Source organism: Callorhinchus milii, unplaced genomic scaffold (assembly GCF_018977255.1).
Source record: "Callorhinchus milii isolate IMCB2004 unplaced genomic scaffold, IMCB_Cmil_1.0 Scaffold17, whole genome shotgun sequence".
NCBI classification, from domain to species: Eukaryota; Metazoa; Chordata; class Chondrichthyes; order Chimaeriformes; family Callorhinchidae; genus Callorhinchus; species Callorhinchus milii.
The window spans coordinates 13215526-13236233 of NW_024704758.1; the positions used below are offsets into that span (position 1 = coordinate 13215526).

The 20708-nt window shown below is 41.6% G+C and overlaps 1 protein-coding gene across 1 annotated transcript; it reads right to left on the reverse strand.

The window, feature by feature from the left end:
• Positions 1–11669: 11669 nt before the first annotated feature.
• fgf3 (fibroblast growth factor 3) lies at positions 11670–17273 on the reverse strand. Its single transcript, XM_007887865.1, has 3 exons — positions 17006–17273; positions 14754–14857; positions 11670–12002 (listed from the first exon to the last, which is right to left on the reverse strand). The coding sequence occupies exons 1-3, from the start codon at positions 17271–17273 to the stop codon at positions 11670–11672; spliced, it is 705 nt and encodes a 234-aa protein (XP_007886056.1).
• Between the last annotated feature and the right edge of the window lie 3435 nt (positions 17274–20708).

A 20708-nucleotide genomic window follows, 5' to 3' on the forward strand; every position in this document is an offset into this window, starting at 1 on the left:
GCTCCTCCATTTTACAAATGTAGCCAATGTTGGCCATCCAGAATGTACTGAAAATAAGAAACGGGGTGGGGTAGGGGCAGTGCGGGGACTTATTTGAACCCAGGTGGTTGCTATGAATGCAGGAAGTTTTCGGGGAGACTCTTATTTTAAAATCTCAAAGGAAACACCCTTTTGGGAGTAATAGTAATAATAATAACCATCCGCATATAGGACTGTTGGCTTTGTGATGTGAGTGACCCACTACTGTTTGGTTGTGGAGGACAGGGTGGGGCTTGCTCTGTCTCAAACCCCGGAATACAGAATAGCTATTGGAGAGCCAGGAGCTGATACACTGCAACCAATGGTCACCCCGCAGAGAGTGACAGTACTGTCATTCCCGAAGAGTGACACAGAGAGTGTCTGTCACTAGGGAGGGAGAGAGAGGGAGAGAGATAGCGCTATCTCCCAGGGGAATGAGCGCTGCCATACACATGCACACACATACATACACACCCGACAGTGAATGGTATAGAGTGAAACAGAGAGAGAGAGAGCGAGAGACGGGCTGTTTGGCTGGGGAGAGACTGAGGATGAAACTCTGTACCCAACTCCTGGGTTGGTTTATAATTTGAATTTAATTTGAAAGAGAAAAAAAAAGAACTTTTCTCCGGAACCCGCACTCCTATTTCCTTTAATGTAATCTCTGCACCAGGAATGTGACTGTATTCCTAATTCCTATCACATAGCAATTGTGGAATTTTCAATTCATTTGAGCATATTACGTTTGCTGTATGTGGTGCATCAGATCGGACCATCAGAGCTTCAGTTCGACTGGCAAAAAGTCTCACTGAGAACCGGTTGGGTAATGACAGTACTAAATTCAGTTTGATGCTGGGAGGATTGTGTTGTGAGAGCCTCAACCCATTAATACCAATTGCATTCATGCTTCTTCCATGATGTGTTTCCTCAAACACCCTTTGCCGGTCTTTGAGGAAGAAATACATTACAACAGCCATAGGTCCAAACATCTCCTTTTATTCCCTTAAAAGCAAGCCACTGCATTTGGAAAAGATAGATACCAACAATGATTGCACATTCGTTGGTTGCCAGAGACACTTCGGATGATGTGTGGCTGACAAGAAATGTTATTGCGGTGTGTGGAAAAATTATTGCAGGTTCACAAAGTCCAGGAATATCCCATCAGCGCCTTTCCTGTTTCTTTGTTTCCCTTACAAAAAAAATTAATAATCCTCTGTGCAATTGTATGTGCTTTTAATATTACCATATGGTACCTATTCAGTTGAGATGCAAGTAATTGCAGACCTAATTTCAGGAATAGGACCCCAAAATGGCCAGCAAGTTCTAAAAGTTTAGCTCAGAAAAATTTCACATGGTGAAAGTCATGCTATGCAGAGTTTAGTGGGTGCATGATGTTTTATAGGGATTTTCAAATGGCCCAAATTTTTCGGGGGTCAACTGGGTGTCTGACACATGCAGAAACCTACCACCATGTTTAAGTGTATCTAAAACAGACAGAGTTCCACATATGCATGACACCCAGGCATGGAAAATTCCCTGTGCTTGGAATGGAATATGCACTCTCTTCCTGGAGGGATGCATTCTCATTACCTAGTTCTGGAGAGTATTAGACACAGGTTTGTGAGAGTCAAAGCACCTTTTTAAATAAATAAGATTATCGACATAAATTTAAAAAACACCCAAACTGAAGTAATAAAATTACCACGAACAGAATCAATAATGATCAAACATCTGAGATCATGCCCATTCGAACAAGTACTAATGAAGTAAACTTAATTTGCCTACAATTACAGTCACTAGATTTTAGTAGCACTATATCATATGCAAGGATTATTAGGATTGCTTTTAATTTATTGTAATTTAATTCCAATGTATCTAGCTCCCATACAGTGTTCTGTTTCAATTATAAAGTAACCTTCCCTCTTACACAGATCTGTCATGATCCTTTCCTCAAAATGTACCCACCTCACTTCTTATGAAATCTTTTTGTATTTTTTTCTGGCACTTGCCAACCAGTTATGGAGGAATATCAAACTGTTATGAATTCCTCATCTTAATCATCATGTAAACCACTAACTTGTATCTTGTAAGCCAGCATTTACAACAGGAAAGAATCAAGAAATGTACTACACCACACATCCTTCCTGTTGCTTTCTGCCGGGGAGGAGGGGGAAGGAAGAAAGGGGTCTTCAGAAACTAGACCATATGGGATACAGTAAATTATATTGTTTTATTAGCCCCTCTGGAGCTAATTTCTGCCTCCTCCTTCCCAGCCCTCTCTCTGTGTGCCTTCCATAATGATGACTAATGACACCTCTGTAGACAGACGTCTTTATTACTTAAAGGAGCAATGTTATGAGGAGATTTTAAATTGCAAGCCCGATATTCTTGCATGCAACTGACAGCCAATTCATAGTGTTACTGGCAGGAGCAGAGGAAATGCGAGTCTATTGCAACTTTTACTACACAGTTGTTTTTGCACTGTTTGAAGAAACGTGATCATCATAATAAGCTTTGATGTGAACCTCAATTCCTTGCAACTATCAAAAATTCTTTGTTATAATTTGCACTACACTCACCTTCCCATCGCCACCTACGAGACTCTAATCTGGCCTTTTCGCTCCAATAGCTGAGATATGCATGTTTCAGATTTACGAGGGCTTCCAGCAAAGTATTCTATGAATTTGATACTCTAATGTCATGTGAAATCGTGTAAGGTCTCATTGATGTGAAGGATATGTTGATGGATCCAGTACATGTTAATGTGCTGATAATAACCATATCTGTACATATCAGAAATGTTGAAACAGTGAGAGAGTTTTCCAGCTTTTGTCCGTTTGGCTGAACACAGGACACCTTGTCAAACAAATAGATTTGGCCAAACAAATCAGAAGGGATGGAGGCACAATTGAGTTTTGATGTCAAGTCTCTTGATGAATTAACATATCTGTTAGCATGAGAAGTTTTGCTCGAGAGTGAAAGGTACAAGTTGTCAAGGAGAATTATTATCTCTGGCCTAGCTACCGTCTATGAAGTAGATCAAGCAGTGGTATGGATTGGGAGTGTGACCGGAGAAGAAGCTTAATGGTTGCCTCGATTGCGTAATATTAATGGTGGAGTGAGTTATGACTGGATAATATGAATGGAGAAGGGGTAACCGTCCGAGCTCAATAGAGGTTAATGGAGAAAGAAGGGTTAGTGGTGTGTCTGGGCTTGGTAACAGGAGCAGAGAATGCGGTTTAGTAGCATATTTGTATTGAGTAATGCTGGGCAGATGTGCTCTGTGTGGCTTGAGTGCCTCAAGGGACCATGAGAGTCTCTCAGTTGTGTTAAACAGAAAGGGCAAAGGCATTAAGCAATGCAAAGAAAATCAAATCCAAATGGTTATTCAATGTGTTCAGTGGACTACAACATGTGCATTATAGGCATGTGAAGGGGAAGAAAATAAAAGTACTGTAAGTATGAGAAGCAAATGGTTTTCTAAGTGTTATTTCTAAGAAGGGAGTTTTTCCCATAGTCCTGGTCTACAATTCCTAAGATAAACTTGGTCAATCACTTCATGGATGTTTGAGGATCATTATTGTGTGCAAATCGGCTTCCATATTTTCCCACAAACACACAATTAATACATTTTACAGCAAAATCCTGCGAAGTGTTTTGGGGACATCTTGCCAATGTTAGAAATTGTTATATCAAATGCAAGGATTATTATTTCACTTTAATCATAATTATATTTTGTCCCTTTGGCATGAGTAATAATTTTATAATTCAAGCTATTATTTCACATCAATAAAAGCAGAAACTAACCCTCACAGATCACATGTCTTTCTGTTTGTTATACATGCATCACTTACCAACTCTAAGAGAACAATGTGCTCTTTTCCTTTTTAAAGAAAATGCAGAATAAACAAAATAATTCAATGAAAGTTATTGAAAACAGCCTCCTTTCACTTACATAGACAATTTTTTTTATATATTGTTAATTAACACTTCTGGCATTCACAAACTTTAAATAGGTCTTTCACACATGTGAAAGAACCACTGTACTCCAAGAATCTCAGGTGAGTTACCTTCTATATGTACTAATAATAAATCCACTGTACAGTGACTGACCTGGTAAATCACTCCAACTACAAACAATGCCTTGTTATGTTGTAATTTACCACAAGGACTGTAATAATCCTCTTCCTGTTATACAATGCTCTACACACACCAGAGTACAACTCAAGACATTTTAACTCTTTAGACCAATCTCCCTACAACAACTTGCATTTACATAGCGCCCTTCACGTGGTAGCGAGGTGCTGGCACATGAATTTATTTGTAACTGTAAGGATCTTGAAATCAATCCATTCTGCAATAGGGACACAGTGGAGCCTGGCAAGGACTCGGGTGATGGGAGTACAGAATTTGATATGGGTGAGAAATGCTTCCCTAACCTGGCATTTTAAAACATTTTCAGTTTGCGCTTGCAAATTTCAGTTTGTGAGTTAGTAGGACTTCAGGAGATAGTATATTTAAAATAAAAACTAAGGGTGTTTCTGGTACTGTGGATTCAGGCCTGCAGTGTAAACAGATAAGTCCACAGCACCAGCAATCTCACAGTAACACCTCTTCTATATACTTTGTAATCCAAACACTGGATTGTTTATGACCTCCGACATCTGGAAACACACTCAGGAAGTTTTAGTAAGTGAAAGGCTGCACAATTACAATATTTACAGTGGCAAATGGCAACTGAATATAATAGGTTAAATCAGCTCCTGATTGCTGTCATAAAGGCCTATCAGAGAATGCTAAACAGGACCAGCAGAGTCTGATTATTTTTCCCAGCATGGTACCCAAGAACAAAGCTTCAGTGCCAAAGGGGAAATTTGTCCCTGGATGCAAGAGAGCTAGTGAAGTGGTAGAACCAGTAGTTTTCAAGCTAACTCTCCTCCCCACATACATCCTTTCCCTTCATCTAAGAAAAATGATATGGTACCACCGCACAGCCCCCCCCCCCCCCCCTCCCCAAAATATCCATCAAGTGGGAGAGAGGAAATGGTCGTTCAGAGTCCAAGTCTGTGTGTTTTCACACTTAAATGTAGAGGAAAGAAAGAATATTCTGGAGGGCAATTTGCTATGCTTGTTTAAGCTAATCACTAACTTTCAGACAAATAAGCTGTGACACAGGTTGGATTCTGAAGATAATAGAGGTAATTTAAAGGTGCAGGAAAGTATGGAACAGAAAGGCTGTTCAGTCCATCGAGCCTGTTCCCTCCGCAGCCATTCTGCCCTTTCATGAATCTCACCCACACCGCACTATCTCCATGACACTGAGTTCTGGCAGGGTATTTGACAACAGGGCATCACACCTGAGCCTTGATCTCAACCTCACCCGATGTCCATATGCACATACCTTCCAGAAGAAGGGTCACTGGAGAGCAATTAGGTAAATAAACCGTTCTGGTTGGTCTCCTCCCTCATCAAAGAACACTGAACTTGAAATATCCAATCTACTGGTCCATCCATCATCCCCTAACTTAGCAGGTCTCAGCTGTATTCAAATTTGCCAACCTTGAGGTCCATATAGCTTGATGTGCTGGACAAGGCTGCTATCTGCCAAGCCACCCAGTAAGCCTTGGGTGTTTGTGCTGGTCTACACTTGTGTTTTCGTTTGCTGCCTTCACCAATGAAGGAGCAGAGGGTGTAGCCAGAATGAGGTCTTATATATAGCAGATGTGGAAGGGTTACCAACTCCACATGTCACCAGATTCATAAGTTGTTATTGCCCGTAAATGACTTTCCCTTTTCAGACTGGTATTGTAAAATAGCGATTGGTTAAACATGTTTTAATCATACTTGTGCCTTGTTAACTTTACTGTCAGATCACAGTTCTCTGATTGACAATTATCCAAATCAACTACAGTACTGCTCAGAATCAAGCCACATCACGATTTGAAAGAAATAATTGAGAACCCACTGAAGTAGGTGGCCTGTAATTTAACGTTCCCCATTCTTATGTGTACACCCTCTGAAAGCAACTTTGGAAGGAGGCTCGTGAAAAGCGACTCGTCTGACCAGATCTGCTAACCTGTCCTTTCAACCAATCTGAAGGTTCAAATCAAATTGGAGCTTTAGATTAAGAGGAAAATTCTCTATACTCGGCTGGGTTTGTGGCATGAGAGATATTTTAAATAGTGACTTAGATTATCAATTACTATGCACAAAACTGACAATGTTTGCAGATACACTAATCACGAAAAGAGCACGAATTTAAACATATTATTTAGATTTCATAAATTGGCACTCTTTAAGTGATTTAGTGTTCTACATTATCATTTCAGTGCAGTGTATTGAAATGATCATTTAACATTTCTAAAGACATAACTTCCCTTTGCCAGGAATGTGCTCACTAATAAGTGACGCCTTGGTGTTGAATAAATATGTGCATCCTCTACATCTAATCAGTTCGGATGTCCTTTATTGCTTGGGAGACACCCGAATGACGTAAATTAAGGATTAATTTCCCCCTATCTTTGTTCTTCTGATTAGTACATGCCTCATTTTTATTGCTCAGAGGAATTACAGTAGAGGAAATGGAGCAATAGGTGTTATAAAATGAACATAAATATTTTATCCTAAACCCTAGCGAGTACCTTGTATTACACTTTTGAGACTGACTCAGGGCAATATATATTAATATGTCTTACAGAAATATTAGTGTGTGTGTGTGTGTGTGTCTCTTTGAATCGCTTTACTACTTTTATAAGTGAACTGGAAGGGGTGGGGGTGTGTGGTGGAGCAAAATGTACTAAGTGTGCTGGAAAAAAAAAAGAATATTTAAAGATAACGCCCCTTTCCCCTTTTCCCTTCACCACACTGCGCCAGTGCACGACTTTCTAAGCAAAATCACTGATCAACGGGACACCAGTGACTGCAGGATTCGGGTTAATGCAAAGATGGCCATGGAATGCCCCATTCGGGCCCTCCTGATTAGTCGTGGCTTTTCACAAGGAGCGCCACATGAAGATCCATACAATCGGTGTTCAGTGTGGTATACAGCCCCAGTCACACCGTGCCTCGAGGGGGTCTTTTTTTTTTCTCCCCCACCCCCTCCAAGGATGTATGCGCTACCCCTCAGCTCCACAGACTTCAATTGAAAGTAAAGTAGACTCATTAATCTCCCCCCATGACTGCGTCTTTTGAACAAGCCTACCTTTGGTTTCTTTGAAAAGTTCGAGCTCAGCTCAACTTTATTTAATTATAGTGTGCCACCATTCTGTTGAGAATCGCGCATTTTTAGTCTAGACTCGAAAGTTTCCCATCTCACTCTCATTCAGGCTCACTTTTTATCTATTTAATCTTTGCTCTCCCGACTTTCAATCGAAAGTAGCGCAACTTTGATGGGAGACTAAATAACTCCTGTGAGAGCTACCTGACCTTCTTCAGGGAACTCACTTGTGATGTAGAAAGTAACCTTAAAGCACATGGGAGATGGAAAGGTGGTGGTTGCGTTACTTCTCTAATGAAATGTCTCACTAGTTTTCTTATGTTTAGTTTCTACCCTACTGGAAGTGTGGACACATGTTATCTTCGGACAGTACAGTACAAGTTGTACGGTGTAATGAGTTCAGCATTCATTCTGCAAATGGGACACAGGTAAATGACGTTAATAATAAATAATTACACGACTAACATGAGGGGGGAGTGTCACAATAAGTGTTAAGGTTGTCTTTTGGGCTAAATCGATGTCTCCCATAGACCGTTTTGATTAGGAAGGCACCATTTCTATGCTTTTACTTTAATAATTGACAACACTGATGCTGGTTAGCGTTTTAACCCATAAGCGCCCCCGCCCCCAAGAAAATGCGTTAATATCGAATCGTAACGCAGCACGCAATTTGAGGAGAGCAGTTTGGTACAGCCTTATAAAAGGCGCTTCCCATTTATCACACTAATAAAATGAATACTCTTTCGTGAGGGAATCATTCCCCCTGAGGTCCTTGTCTTATTTTAGGCTTATGGAGGACCACGAATCAGTTAACATTTTAAGTTGAAAAGCTATTTCGGTGCTATGTTTCAATTGTAATGTTTTAGAATTATGCCAGTTAAAAGTTTAACATCCATCCCAGTTTGAGGGAGTTTCAATTGCTTCTGGTGAGGATGATCGATAGGTGTGAGGTTTTCTCTTTGGTCAACTCCAGCAATATCAACTCTAGCTAATAGCAAATTGTACTTAAAACCGAATCATAAATCACCAGAGGTTCCTTACATCTGCACCAGAAAATATAGTGAGCTGCAGTGAAAATAAATCGCGTATCTAACAACTGCAATCCACTCTCCATTGGAGAAATCTGAAAAACATCTTGTACCCATCTGTTGGTCGATACACAAAATAGCATTCAATCACTGATTCACAAAAAAACGAGCAGAGCAACAACTGATGTCATATCTGCACATAGGATATTTAGTGATTCATCCGAAAATCCTAATGCAACTATCTCTCACAAACCTTTCTTCACAACCCAATGCACCTGAGGCTTTTGCTATATGAAGGTTAGGTATCAGAATAATATATTTCTCACACTTTAAACACTGGTTGTTTCTATTCAATATCTAGACCTCATCTTAAATAATTGTCTTAGATATTCTGCACGTAATCAATACACAACACACTTATGAACCAATAATAGTGTTATTCTTCTACCTGTTATCTTCAATAACTGCATGTTTATCTGTGTCCATGACTAAATGTGTCATAGAAATAAGACATTGTCTTGTATACAGTACAAATGTGTTCTTCCTGAAAAGTCCTGCATTAAGCAATGATGAGTAGATTGTAGGCAAGAAACAAATGGGAATTATTAATAGGGTACTGAACCACCACACAATGATGAAAGCATCTCCAGAGGTGGGTCTGATGAAATTGGCACTTTAGATTAAAATCAAAGATGTTGTTGTTATAAATTGTCTTCAAATAATAGCGTTGCAATAAAAATCCAAATGGCTGTCCAAAACAAGGTAGGAAGCCTGAGGTGGGACACATCTGGTTTCGTTTGGAATTCCTTTGACTCAATGCAATGGCCATGAGTTTCAAGTTAACGATTTAAAGAAAAACGTTATGAGTCTATCAATTTGCATAAATTTGTTGGTAATTACAGAATTGCATTATTTCAATCAGACCTAAAAGCATTAAATCCCCATGACCACGCTCCATACGTTGAATCCATTCAGTCTGTAATGTTCCATCGGTGGTGGAACAAGGAACCATAAAGGATTTGTAAAAGGAACTAAACAGGTTCCTGTACAATTAAAGGATTCAAGTTATTAAATGATGAACAAGATGGGTTCAAGGAATCTTTTGGAAAATGTGAATTCAAGGCCTTGTTCCCTCCTACCTCTCCGACCTACTATCGGCCTACTTAACTGCCCATACCCTCCGTTCCTCTGGCTCCGGTCTGCTCCATATCCCCCGGCCCTAACCGCCCTACCATCGGTGGCCGGGCCTTCAGCCTCTCAACCCCGAGGCTCTGGAACTTCATCCCCCAGTGCCTTCGCCTCGTCTCCTCCCTTTCCTCCTTCAAGGCCGTTCTCAAGACCTTTCTCGTTGACCGTACCTTCAGCTCCACTCTCGACTCTCTACCCCCTCCTCGCTGCCTCCCTTCCCTCCCCTCACCCTGACCATTTCCCCCCTGCTCGGGTCCCGACCCAACTGTTCAGCGCCTTGGGACGTCCTCCCGACGTGAAAAGCATAGAGATAAATGAAATCTTGTTGTTGTGTTGTTGAATAGGTGGGGGAGATGGGGATGGGCCAATCTACTCCTGTCTAAAGCTCTTACTATCGCCTACAAATGCACAGTCAGTACACTTTGTAGAAAACTCCGTGAAGCGCTTTAAGAGATTTTGACTTGGTAAAGAGCTATATTACATGTAATGATGATTATTAGTTGTAATTGTATGATTTTATCTTTTTGGCAAAAGAACAGAGCAGAACGATCTAGAATTGTTTTTCGTAGAAAACAGAATCAAGGAAGGAAACCACAATTTTCAGTTAAGTTTCAACTGAAGAGTTCTGAAGATGGATGGTTCATTTTGAGAGTCTCAATGAGGTCAACACAGTTACATCAATATTATGGTGCCCAATGTTGTACATTTGACTTTAGAAAGGGAAATGATTAGCTCAACCAAGCAACAGAGTTACAATAAAATATAATAGCAAGAAAGCTATCCTCATGATAATAGTAGAAACTTTACTGCAAAATGCCTCCTTAAATATCAAGTGCTTTTTTTTCCCCAGACGCTATTCATGTTAACATGAAAACGTATATAATTGTAAGCGTTACTTAAGTTTCCTGGGTGATGTGCATTGTCTTAGACAGTTCCTGATGTAGAACTATCAAACGCATTGGACATTGTGTGACGGTTTTAGATTTCCACCTGAACAGTGCATGATTTCCATATAAAAATTTATAAAATGATAAAGGATTTTATTTAGAACAGACCGTGAAACGATTCTGGCTGTAGATTCTGAATATTTCACTTATAATTAATTCAATGTTCTGTACGATTATCCAGCAGAAATATTTAACTTCACCCACAATCTTGTCTGTTCAGCAGAAAGGAGCACATTTGGAAGTTTCCCTTCTTGACAAGATAGTACTCCAACTTTCTGAGAATGTGTTGACTTGGGATTCAAATGACAACAGCAAGTTACCAAGTGTGTTGTGTGAGAGTTAGTCTGCATGTAAGAAGAGGGGAGACTAATTATCCATTTGCTCCTAGTGAAATATGTCAGTGCAATTGTAAATAATGTTTCATGAAAATATGTTCATGAGCGGAAACATTTTTCCACATTATTAGTAATGTCGCAAGTCTATCGCCCTAGGGTAAGTTTCTAAAACAATAACGATTGACTGAAGGTACACAATGCATTCACCTAAACATCTGGAGCTATCTCAGATCTGACCAAATTCTTTAAGCAAAACCATCTAACTTTCAAAATGAATCACTTCAATAAACAAGATCCAAAATGCTGTCTGGTCTTATCTTGTGGTATTGGTGATGAGACTTTGGCTATGACCATCATGATCTATCTTACATCACTTATTGTTGCAACGTTAACATTGCGGTGCTGTCTGTGTGTGTAGACTGTACATAGGGAGAAGAATTAACTATTGTTCACTGAGCAAATTAACTTGCTTTTTAAATTTGATTGAGTGTTCCCTTTCAATCAAATATTCTCATCTTCAAGTGATAAAGTCATCCAGCCCTACGTGCGATAACAGTTAAATATAATTGCATAAAATGCAAATGGGGGAAAAATACTTTGCAGAAAAGTGCAATACTCATCCATTGTATTTTCTTCTTGTGGAGAAGGATACAAAAATAGAACATAGCACAGACCACTGGAAGTCCCTACTTGGTTGGAGTAAGACACTGAGGTTGGTGTCGCGTTCAAAATAGTGACAAAAAAATTAAAATAAAAAAATTAATTTACATATTTACATTAATTATATCACAGAGAGCTTTAACCGGCAATCCTACGTACAGTATATCGTTCTACAAAATAAATTCTGTCCTATTTTAGAATGCGAGTCCAGCTGGAGAACATCCAACACCGTAAATCATCTGTTCAAAGTCCATTAAGTTAATCGCAGAGGGAGTGTTTATTGGGCTGGTCTCCTTTTCTCAGACTTGCTGGCAGGTTTGAGGAGATTTTCCCGGTACTTGGAACTCGTGTGGAATAATCGAACCATCTCGTGGTCTTTGCTGTCCAGGACCCTCGGCAGGAAGAGGGAGGATTTTTGAGTCCTGCGCGTTTTGAAGCCTCGCCTCGGTCGACCTTTGCCATTGATGGACACGTACCACAGTCTCTCGCCGCTCCGCTTGCGCTTGGTCCCGGCTGTGTTGGGGAGGGTTTTGTAGGCTCGGGACGCGTACGTGTTATACCCGAGTTCGTGAATCCGTTCCACGAACTCACACTCGGGATTGTAGGCTTCCTGCAACAACGGGTCAAAAACGCACAACGCGGTTAGATTTGCGCGTCCACTTTCCACTCGTCCGCTCTCAATGCACNTTTTTTTCTCTCTGAAACCACCATCACGTTCAGAGTTCGATGCAAATCTGCTCACCAACTAAGTCAACTAAGTCACGTATTTAACAGTGTTTCAGTAGAAAGACGCTACCTGTTTTTGTTATAACGGTTTAGCATATAAAAAACTATTAAAGGGTAATGTATAGTTATCCAATATAGTGCAGTATCAGACAGTACAAATATATCAGTCTCTAAAGGATGTTCAGCACACATGACTGCGATTGTTGCAGTCAGTCAGGTTTTGTGTCACTCCTCTTGTCAGCAATATATAATTACTCTAATTTGTGAAATTATATCCACCCTCAGCACCTGTGTATCATACATGTAGAAAGGAAGGGGATGTCCTCCCAGTTTATGAAGCGTGGGTTTGTATGGTACAAAACAATGGGGAGAGGTTTAAGATAATGCCAGTATATTGTTCCTCTTATTTTAATTCGGCAGTTAAGACACTGTTTCGGAAAAAGCCGGTATAGTTACAATGGAGATTGGTGTAATGTTATAATTCTTGTAAAACTGGGTCGATGCAATCCGGTTTAATGTATCATAGTTTCCGTGCTGTCTGTATTAATGTTTTCCAATCGAGCGACCCAGAATCAAGTGCAAGTTTAGTGACCAGCAACCCCAAAGCTGCTGAATGGATTACCTGACCCTAACTAAGTAGGTGGCACATGTATAGAACACTACTGTTGGTGTGTGTGAGAGCTTACACGTCGCTGTGAGGACAACACTGGCGAGTTATAGCAGTTTTGAATGTGAGCAAAATGTTTGCATCTTTGAACAATGAGTTAACGATGATCTCAAGTAGGAGGCGCCTTGTGTTTATTACTGCGATGTGGGATCCCATTAAGCAATCACTTTTCACGAGTTAAGATTATTCTCGAGCATGTTCTATGAAATTGGATAGAAGTGGACTTTAACAGCCGCTTTCCTGGCAAAAGTCGGGACAACATATCGTGCGCTGTGCCAGGTAATCAAACTCTGACTGAAACCATTACTTTCCTCGGATACATCATGTAATGAGAAAACGGTTGATCGAGCAAAAGATGCATTGAATCAGCGAATGGGATGGAGGGCACTTTTCAGCAAGCTGCTGGAGAAATGTTAGCAGGCCCCATTAGAGATAAGCAAATGGTTAGCTCCTCTGGATCCATCATCCCACTCGTCAAGAGATAACAGTCTTGAAATGCACGATATCACAGGGCATTTTATCTGAACAAAAACATATTCTGTCGTCGAATAATCAGACCAATTGGGTGGCAGGTGGCGCTTGGAGAAAACGCTGTGGAGAGGAATAGATTCTGATAGGCGATGTACTTATCTGCAACCCTGTTTCAGACGGGGATAGTGTGATCTTGTCAACATGGCATCGTTATTATGTTTGTTTTAATTGCGTTAAGTAATAAAATACACCGTTAATTCATCGTAAAAATACCGTAGAGCCGAAAATGCAAACCCTATTAAAATCAGATCAAACAATCCAATCAAGGCTTTATTCAAACTACACTTTTATACTTCTTTCAACAACCAGAGTTGTTGGCCAACCACTAGGGCGGCTGGACCTATTCAAACGTATCCCCGATTTGGTGGCGATGGTGAACCTCATATTTGTGGACAATATGTCGACTTTGTATTATGTTTATCCAGGCATTTTAGAGCTCAGATCCCACCCTACGATTTGGCTCCAGCCATATACATCTCATGGAGCGTAATTTGAGGGAGTAATAGCTCGGGGGAGGGGCTGACATGGTGACCGTTTGGGGGATTAATGAGAACTAGTTAAATTCATTTGTTTTATGTTCATGCATTCGTGTAAACCAATTTCCAGTCATCTTGAAAATCTGTGCCTTTTTAGACATTTTAATGAAAACCAAATGTTCGACGTTATCATTGCCCCTTGTACACAATGGACCAGGAGCAAGACTACCGTTAAATAAAAGTGGAGTGACTGGTTTACTTTTGTGCTCATTGAACTGTAAAAGGGTATACAAATATAGTATGATGCTTAGCTCGCGCTTTTAATAAACACCATCCCTGGCTGATAGTCATCCCCAAGTTGCCCACAGCATCTCTATCTTCTGAAGTGACTTCGCATCGGCCAAGTACCATCATGGCACAATCAGATAGGAACCCAGCACATCTGGGGTCAGCAAATTAACCCGTACAGCACGATTGCTTGTTACAAGTTATTGAGATTTCTACCCTATAGTGAAAGGTGGGAATCTAAGGAGTTGTAATGGAAGTAAAAACAGCGGTGGGGGTAATGAATGCATTAAACATAATAATATGTGCCATCTCTCCAAGTTGCCTCTATCTGCTGCCCTACGTTCTACTGTTCAAGAATAGTGAGGAATGTCTGTGAAATATCTGTACGTATTTACTGCTTAACAGTTGAGAATACCTAAACACACCTAATAGCCTTGATTTGCTACGAACCCTTTAATACCATCAGCTTCTGAAATTCCATATTTATCTTAATTCCGAATGTTTTTTATGAAAGATGTAATCGTCTGTTTTCTGGTGATCTGCAGGTAACATGTCAACCAATCTTTCACTTGTTATTTTTTGAATGCATGAAACAGTTCTTCCTACTTAACACTCTCTATAAATTTGAACACGCCGGTATTTTAATAGGAAGTTCACATTGAACCAAACTTACCGAGGCATACAAACGCCCTCGCTTGTTCATCGCCAAATATCTGCCAGAAAACAAGCCCTTAATCGCCACAACTCCCACATTAACTGCAGTTATTTCCAATATACCTGAAAAGAAATGAAAATCAGTCAAGACATCCCACCCAACCGAGGGAGATACTAGGGAGACTTGTTAGGGAATTGGGACATCAGGGACATCAGCAACATCAGCAACAATTATACTAGCAAGAAAACACCTGCCAAAACTATACTAACTAATCATGGTAAATATATATCAAGATATCACAAAGAAAAATACATCACCCTCCACCCCAATGAACCAGCGGTTTCAGGCGAAACAAAACATTGTAATAATCCAGGGTAAAGTGATTGACATTGAACTCACTTAATCCCCTAACAGTCTAGAGCTCTCTTTAATGTGCGTCCCAGAAATCTGTTGAAATGCGAGGACACTGGGAAAAGGATTGATTTCGCTTAACCAACACGACAAAAGCAACTCTGAAGATAATTCTATTCCTATGCAGTGGTTATATTGGGAATCTTTTTAATATTTGCTCGAGTCTGTTTTCCAGCGCTTTAGTCTCCAGTTTCCACATCTGTGAATCCTCTTATCTCTTTCGTGTCTAGGAATTGAAGCCCCCGTTACACGCATAACACGCACACACACATAATACAGGTGGGAGAGCTCCGAAGGTGACCTTATTTCGAGCTCGACCATACATCAGAAGTGTCCCACATGCCCGAATCGTGGTTCCACTCGCTTTGCGTTTTAAAATAAGACTTCTGCGGTCTCTAAACCCCACTCGCGTGGACCAGAAACATCCTCGGCTAATCCCTCGTGTTAAGGTATTCATCCTGCGATTCCAATTCATCCCAAATTCGGGCTCAACACGAGTTCCTTGGGACACAAGATGCGCGCATCACAAAAGGTTGGAGAATTGTAACCATTTAAACCGCTTTGTGGTCTCTTAAGAAAACAAATTCGAGTCTGGGCTCATGCGATAGCGCATCGAATTAGGATTGTATCAAAGCACTTTGTCACTGAGCTTTCAGGGGATGTGACGCGTGTGAGGATAAATCCTTCCAAATGCAGCCAAGGCTCGGCTTCCCCAGAGATGGTTAAACAAAGTGACAGCTTTACTGGAGTTACCCATTGTTGGAACCACTTCTTTATCCCTCCGGAACGATCCCCTCTACAACGCGTGAACCGAGAGCCTTCTCAGCAAAAAAAAAACACACACTCTCCGGACGTGGAACCAACCGGTGCGCGCACACGCGGGGTGGAGTGGGTCGGTCCGGGGCACCGATCCGGTTGACTTTGGAGATCGCCAAAGTTGGGTGTCCATCGAGTTGTTAAGTCACAAGTGCTCACACTCAACTTGATGGAAGTCCGTTTTGATCGATTATACAGCGATAAAGGCTGGTGTTCATGTATATGTTCTTACACACACACACACACACACGTGTGTTGTTTCGCCCACAACACGCACAGTCAATTTCACTTTACAGCGTATCCTGTGAAGCGCTTTGAGACGTCTCGAAGACGTGATGAGGCGCTGTATCAAATGCAAGGATCATTATTGTTATTGTTGTTTAGCGTTACTATTAAATGGAATTGGCACAGTAATTTAAACGTGTCGGGCTTTCTCGATGCCTTGATTGGAGGATTTGTATCAGAAATCTCTATAAAAACACTTTCTGCGATACAAAAAAAGCTTTGGAAACACGAGTCATGCCTGGGTGCTCCCATTAATTATTGCACAAAAGCGGTGGCGAACACAAACACACAAATAAAGGCGTTCAATGGCGTTAAACCTGGTTCATATTTAGTCGGATTAAAACGTGTACAGCGAAATCAAGCAATAATGACTTTAACCTGATATTAAGACTTTACTAATGTTTGAAAATTAATATTCGGGTCACCTTTAAAGAAGAATGTCCAACAAATCGCACTCCAAAGGCGCGACATATGCAAGTGATGTGAAAGCAATATACATACACACACACATATATATATATTACAGCTTAGTTGCTGGGTCCTACAATTTCACCTCAACGTGCACTAGTCTGTACTGTCCATAAAAGGTTTACCTGGAAATAAAATCCCATTGAAGAACACCCAGAAAACTGATGGACCTAGTATCCACATGCTCTGTCCCAGGTCCCCACTTACTGTTGTAAAACACTTAGAAAAGTGAAGGAGCGCACCCCCACTCCCCCCCCCCCCACCCCCCCTTTTCTTTTTACTTTACTTACTGAAGACGCTGTTTTTCTCCAGTGTACCATCGATTTTCCCGTTGAGGTGAATCTGCAGATGGTACTTGGTGGCGCAGTACAGCCTCCTGCGTCTCGGTGCACCCCCGAGGTGCTCGTAGACCCCCCCTCGCCCCCCGGCATCTCTCCGAGGTCTGGGCTCACAAGCCGGCGCCGGGGCGCACGGTACCTTCGCTGTGGGTACCCGGGGCGACACTTGCTGTCTTGTGACATCCAGGCAGCTCAGCAACAGGCAGAGGATGATCAACATCGTGGCATGGTCGAAACGCTCCCAGGTTAATAATCCGATGCGGATCAATTGGGTCTGGATTAATTGGGTCAAGGGGTCCCATTAAAGAAGTGTCGCAGGCAGTACCAGGGGTAGCTTACGGGCCACTCCGATCCCGTCGATAAAACATTATCTGCTTCGATCTGCGGAATCGACAGTCATTTAAATGTAAGGGGTCGAAGAGCTCCCAACAGCCTGGCTTAAAGGAGGAGCGATGCCGAGCCTGTTCTCATCCCCCCCCCCCACCCACCCACCCCCCCACCTCTCTCTCTCTCTCTCTCTCTGGGTCGCTCCTACTTTCAGACAGCGCAGGGCAGACTGTGTGTGTGTGTGTGTGTGTGTGTGTTGTGTGTGTGTCTGTCTGTGTGGCTGGAAAAAAAAAGCCACTGATTTTTTTTTCTTCCCCCCCCCCCTTCCCCCCCTCCACCACCCAAACTTAAGACAGACACTATCGTGAGATTTGGTGGCCAAAGCCCGGAGTCGGTGATCGACGGCGCATAGAAATAAAAGAAGTTTGCGGAACAATAGCCGAACTCCGACCAACTGATACAAAGGAGAAGGCAGAAAGGTATCGGTCTCGTGTGAACTCCACAAGAGTTGCGGCGCGGATAAAATTACAGCATTATACACACCGGCTTTATTGCGGAAAACCGCACCACAAAGACCCCGATAGGGCATCTGAGGGCAGATTTTCTTCAGGAAAAAAAAACCCTTCTTAACAGTCCAAAAGGCCAATGATGCATATGAAAAAAAAGCATATATATATTATATATATTTACACACGCTGCAGTTTAGGAGTGAATATTCCCCAGGGTGTGTGTGTGTGTGTGTGTATGTATGTATGTAGGTACGCCAAAAGCTCCCATCTCCTATCAATACAAACTAACAATACGTGACAACCTGGATGACTGATGTAAAAATAAAGCAACTTAAGGGGGGGGGGGGGGGAACAAGTCCCTTTTTACAAAAAGATGCACACACACACACACACGCACAAAAGATGCACACGAAAAGGATTTCAAACACTGTAAATGTTTTTTTTTACAACCAGTACCATTACTGGTACACAGTCTATCCAGATTCCCTAATGTGTAAGTCGAGTTTTTTTTTTTCCCCCCACTTTTCCCACCCAGCGTTCACGATTTTTCACCTTACTTACATTTTTTTTTCGCTATCCAAATTTTCTGTTTTTTTCCTCTCTCTCTCTCTCTCTCTCTCTCTCTCTCTCTTCACAGCTGTTTTATCGGATTTTTCACCCAATAGTAAATACGTTTCTTTTTTTTTTGAACGTCAGGATGGTTTGGCTCAAGCACCACAATGGTTCACTGAGCGAATAAATCTGCAACAACACACGCGGTGTTGTTCCTATCCCCTTTCTCTCCAGTGAGTGTATTTGCAGTAATAATGTTGTTGTTTTGTGAGTGTGTTTTTTTTTGAAAAAAAGTGTTCTCTTTATTGGGGCGGAACAAATACACGGACTGGTAACCCGTTAAGCTGTTTTCCGGGGAATAAAGCCCCTTTCACCTATCTGATCTGATCTGAACAAATACTTCGTAAGAAGTGCTGAAAAGGTTTCACGTGAAATTGCCCTTCCATCGACTACTAAACTGTAGAATGCCCCCGACACACACACACAGACCTAACCCATGAACACAAACCGATTTAAGACCAGTCATTTTAAGCAAGTGATGGAATTAGACATTGTTTCAGAACCTTTACAGTAAAGTCACTAATTCAGTCCATCTTTTCTTCTGGATGATCTTATCTGCACGTTTTGAAATCAACACATACATTTCCAGTCAGCTCCCCTTATTATCCTTTTTTTCAAAAAAAAACACCCATCGCTATCGACACCAAGTCGCATTCCTGAGCCGCTATCAGTTTGTCAGCTTCTCTCCAACACATTAAAGGTGATCCGAGGGGAAACCGAGAAGCTGTTACTGGTTAGGAAGTAACCTTAACTGAAGGGAAATGTCAGAGCAAAGCAGAGACCTCTTCCCGACTGAATGGCAGTCCGGAGAGAGCTTACAGCTAAGTTGGTGTCTTGCGCAACACATCTCATACTTACTAGAATTCAAAACATCTCAACGTGGTTTTATTCCATCATTTTGGGCGTCTGGAATGCAGTACATGTTGAAATACATCTCAGCTAAAGAGACCATGAAATGAGCTGGAGAAAGCCACGCGAATTGCATTGGCGTTGTGTTTTTTTCCCCCTTTAAAAACGAGGTCAACATTTCGTTCCCATTACCTGCTCCCCACCCCCCAATCACGCCAACAAAATCGGTTTAATGTTTTGCAATAAAGATGTATGTGTCTGCACTAATCCCTTGTTTAATGCTGAACGCTCATCAGTGAACTATCCAGTGGGATGGATGATCAACACAACACGCAAATGACCTTTTGCCCAAATTGCTTCCATCCTGGCCACATTATGGTTACCATTTTCATAATAGGCACCATCATCTTACAAATCTCTTTGCCCTCAGCAACTTGCAGCGCACGGGAAAATAGACTTGGGCTTTCAACTCACAGAGAGAAAAAAAGAGAGAGAGAGAGAGAGAGGAGGAGGGGTGGCCCCCGGCCTGGGGGGGGGGGGGGGGGGGGGTGGAGAGAGAGGGAGATCTCAAATCTATCCCTCTTCTGTACCAATTACGTCCTTCCCAACAGCTTCACTTTTTTTTATTTCCAGTTCCGATGCGATGAAAGCGACGTTTAAAAATAACCTGCAATCGACTTTGTTTATTGGCCGTTTTATAACATCCAAGTGGTTATTTTTTTTTTGGTCGTTCCTCCCCGTCAGACACCAACACGCTCAAATACATGTCAGCTCGGTGACGTGAGTTGTAAGTTGTCTGGTGATCATATTTTGGGGGGGTTTAAAAAGTTCTGCCTTTTGATGTGGTCGGCTTGTAACTGAGGGTGGTACTTTAGATGTGGTCCGCTGTCTGTTTCTGGAAGCATTTTTAATTAGCCCCTTAACCTCCCAGAAAGTACTCTGTGGCCCTAAAGCAACAATATGAGAACAGTTTGATTTCCCCCTCCCCTCTCCCCCATCTCCCCTTGATCGTCGGACGAGGCGGTAGTTGCTAATACACAGTATTTCAGTACAAACACAGCTGTTTATCAAAACCATGGCTACACACACACACACACACACACAGTTTAACCATCTCTCTCTCTCTCTCTCTATATATATATATATATGCGCAAGACAGGATAGACTGCACATGTGCTCACATGATTGTCCAAATGTATCACAGTCCACTCTGACATCCTGTTACACGCAGGAGGCACCCAAACATGGTTTATTATAACCACTGCATTACAGGCAATTGCCATGTCAGGAGTGATTCAATCAGGAACAAGTCGGGCTCCCTATATGCGTGTATCTGCATTGCATCTATGTAGATCTGA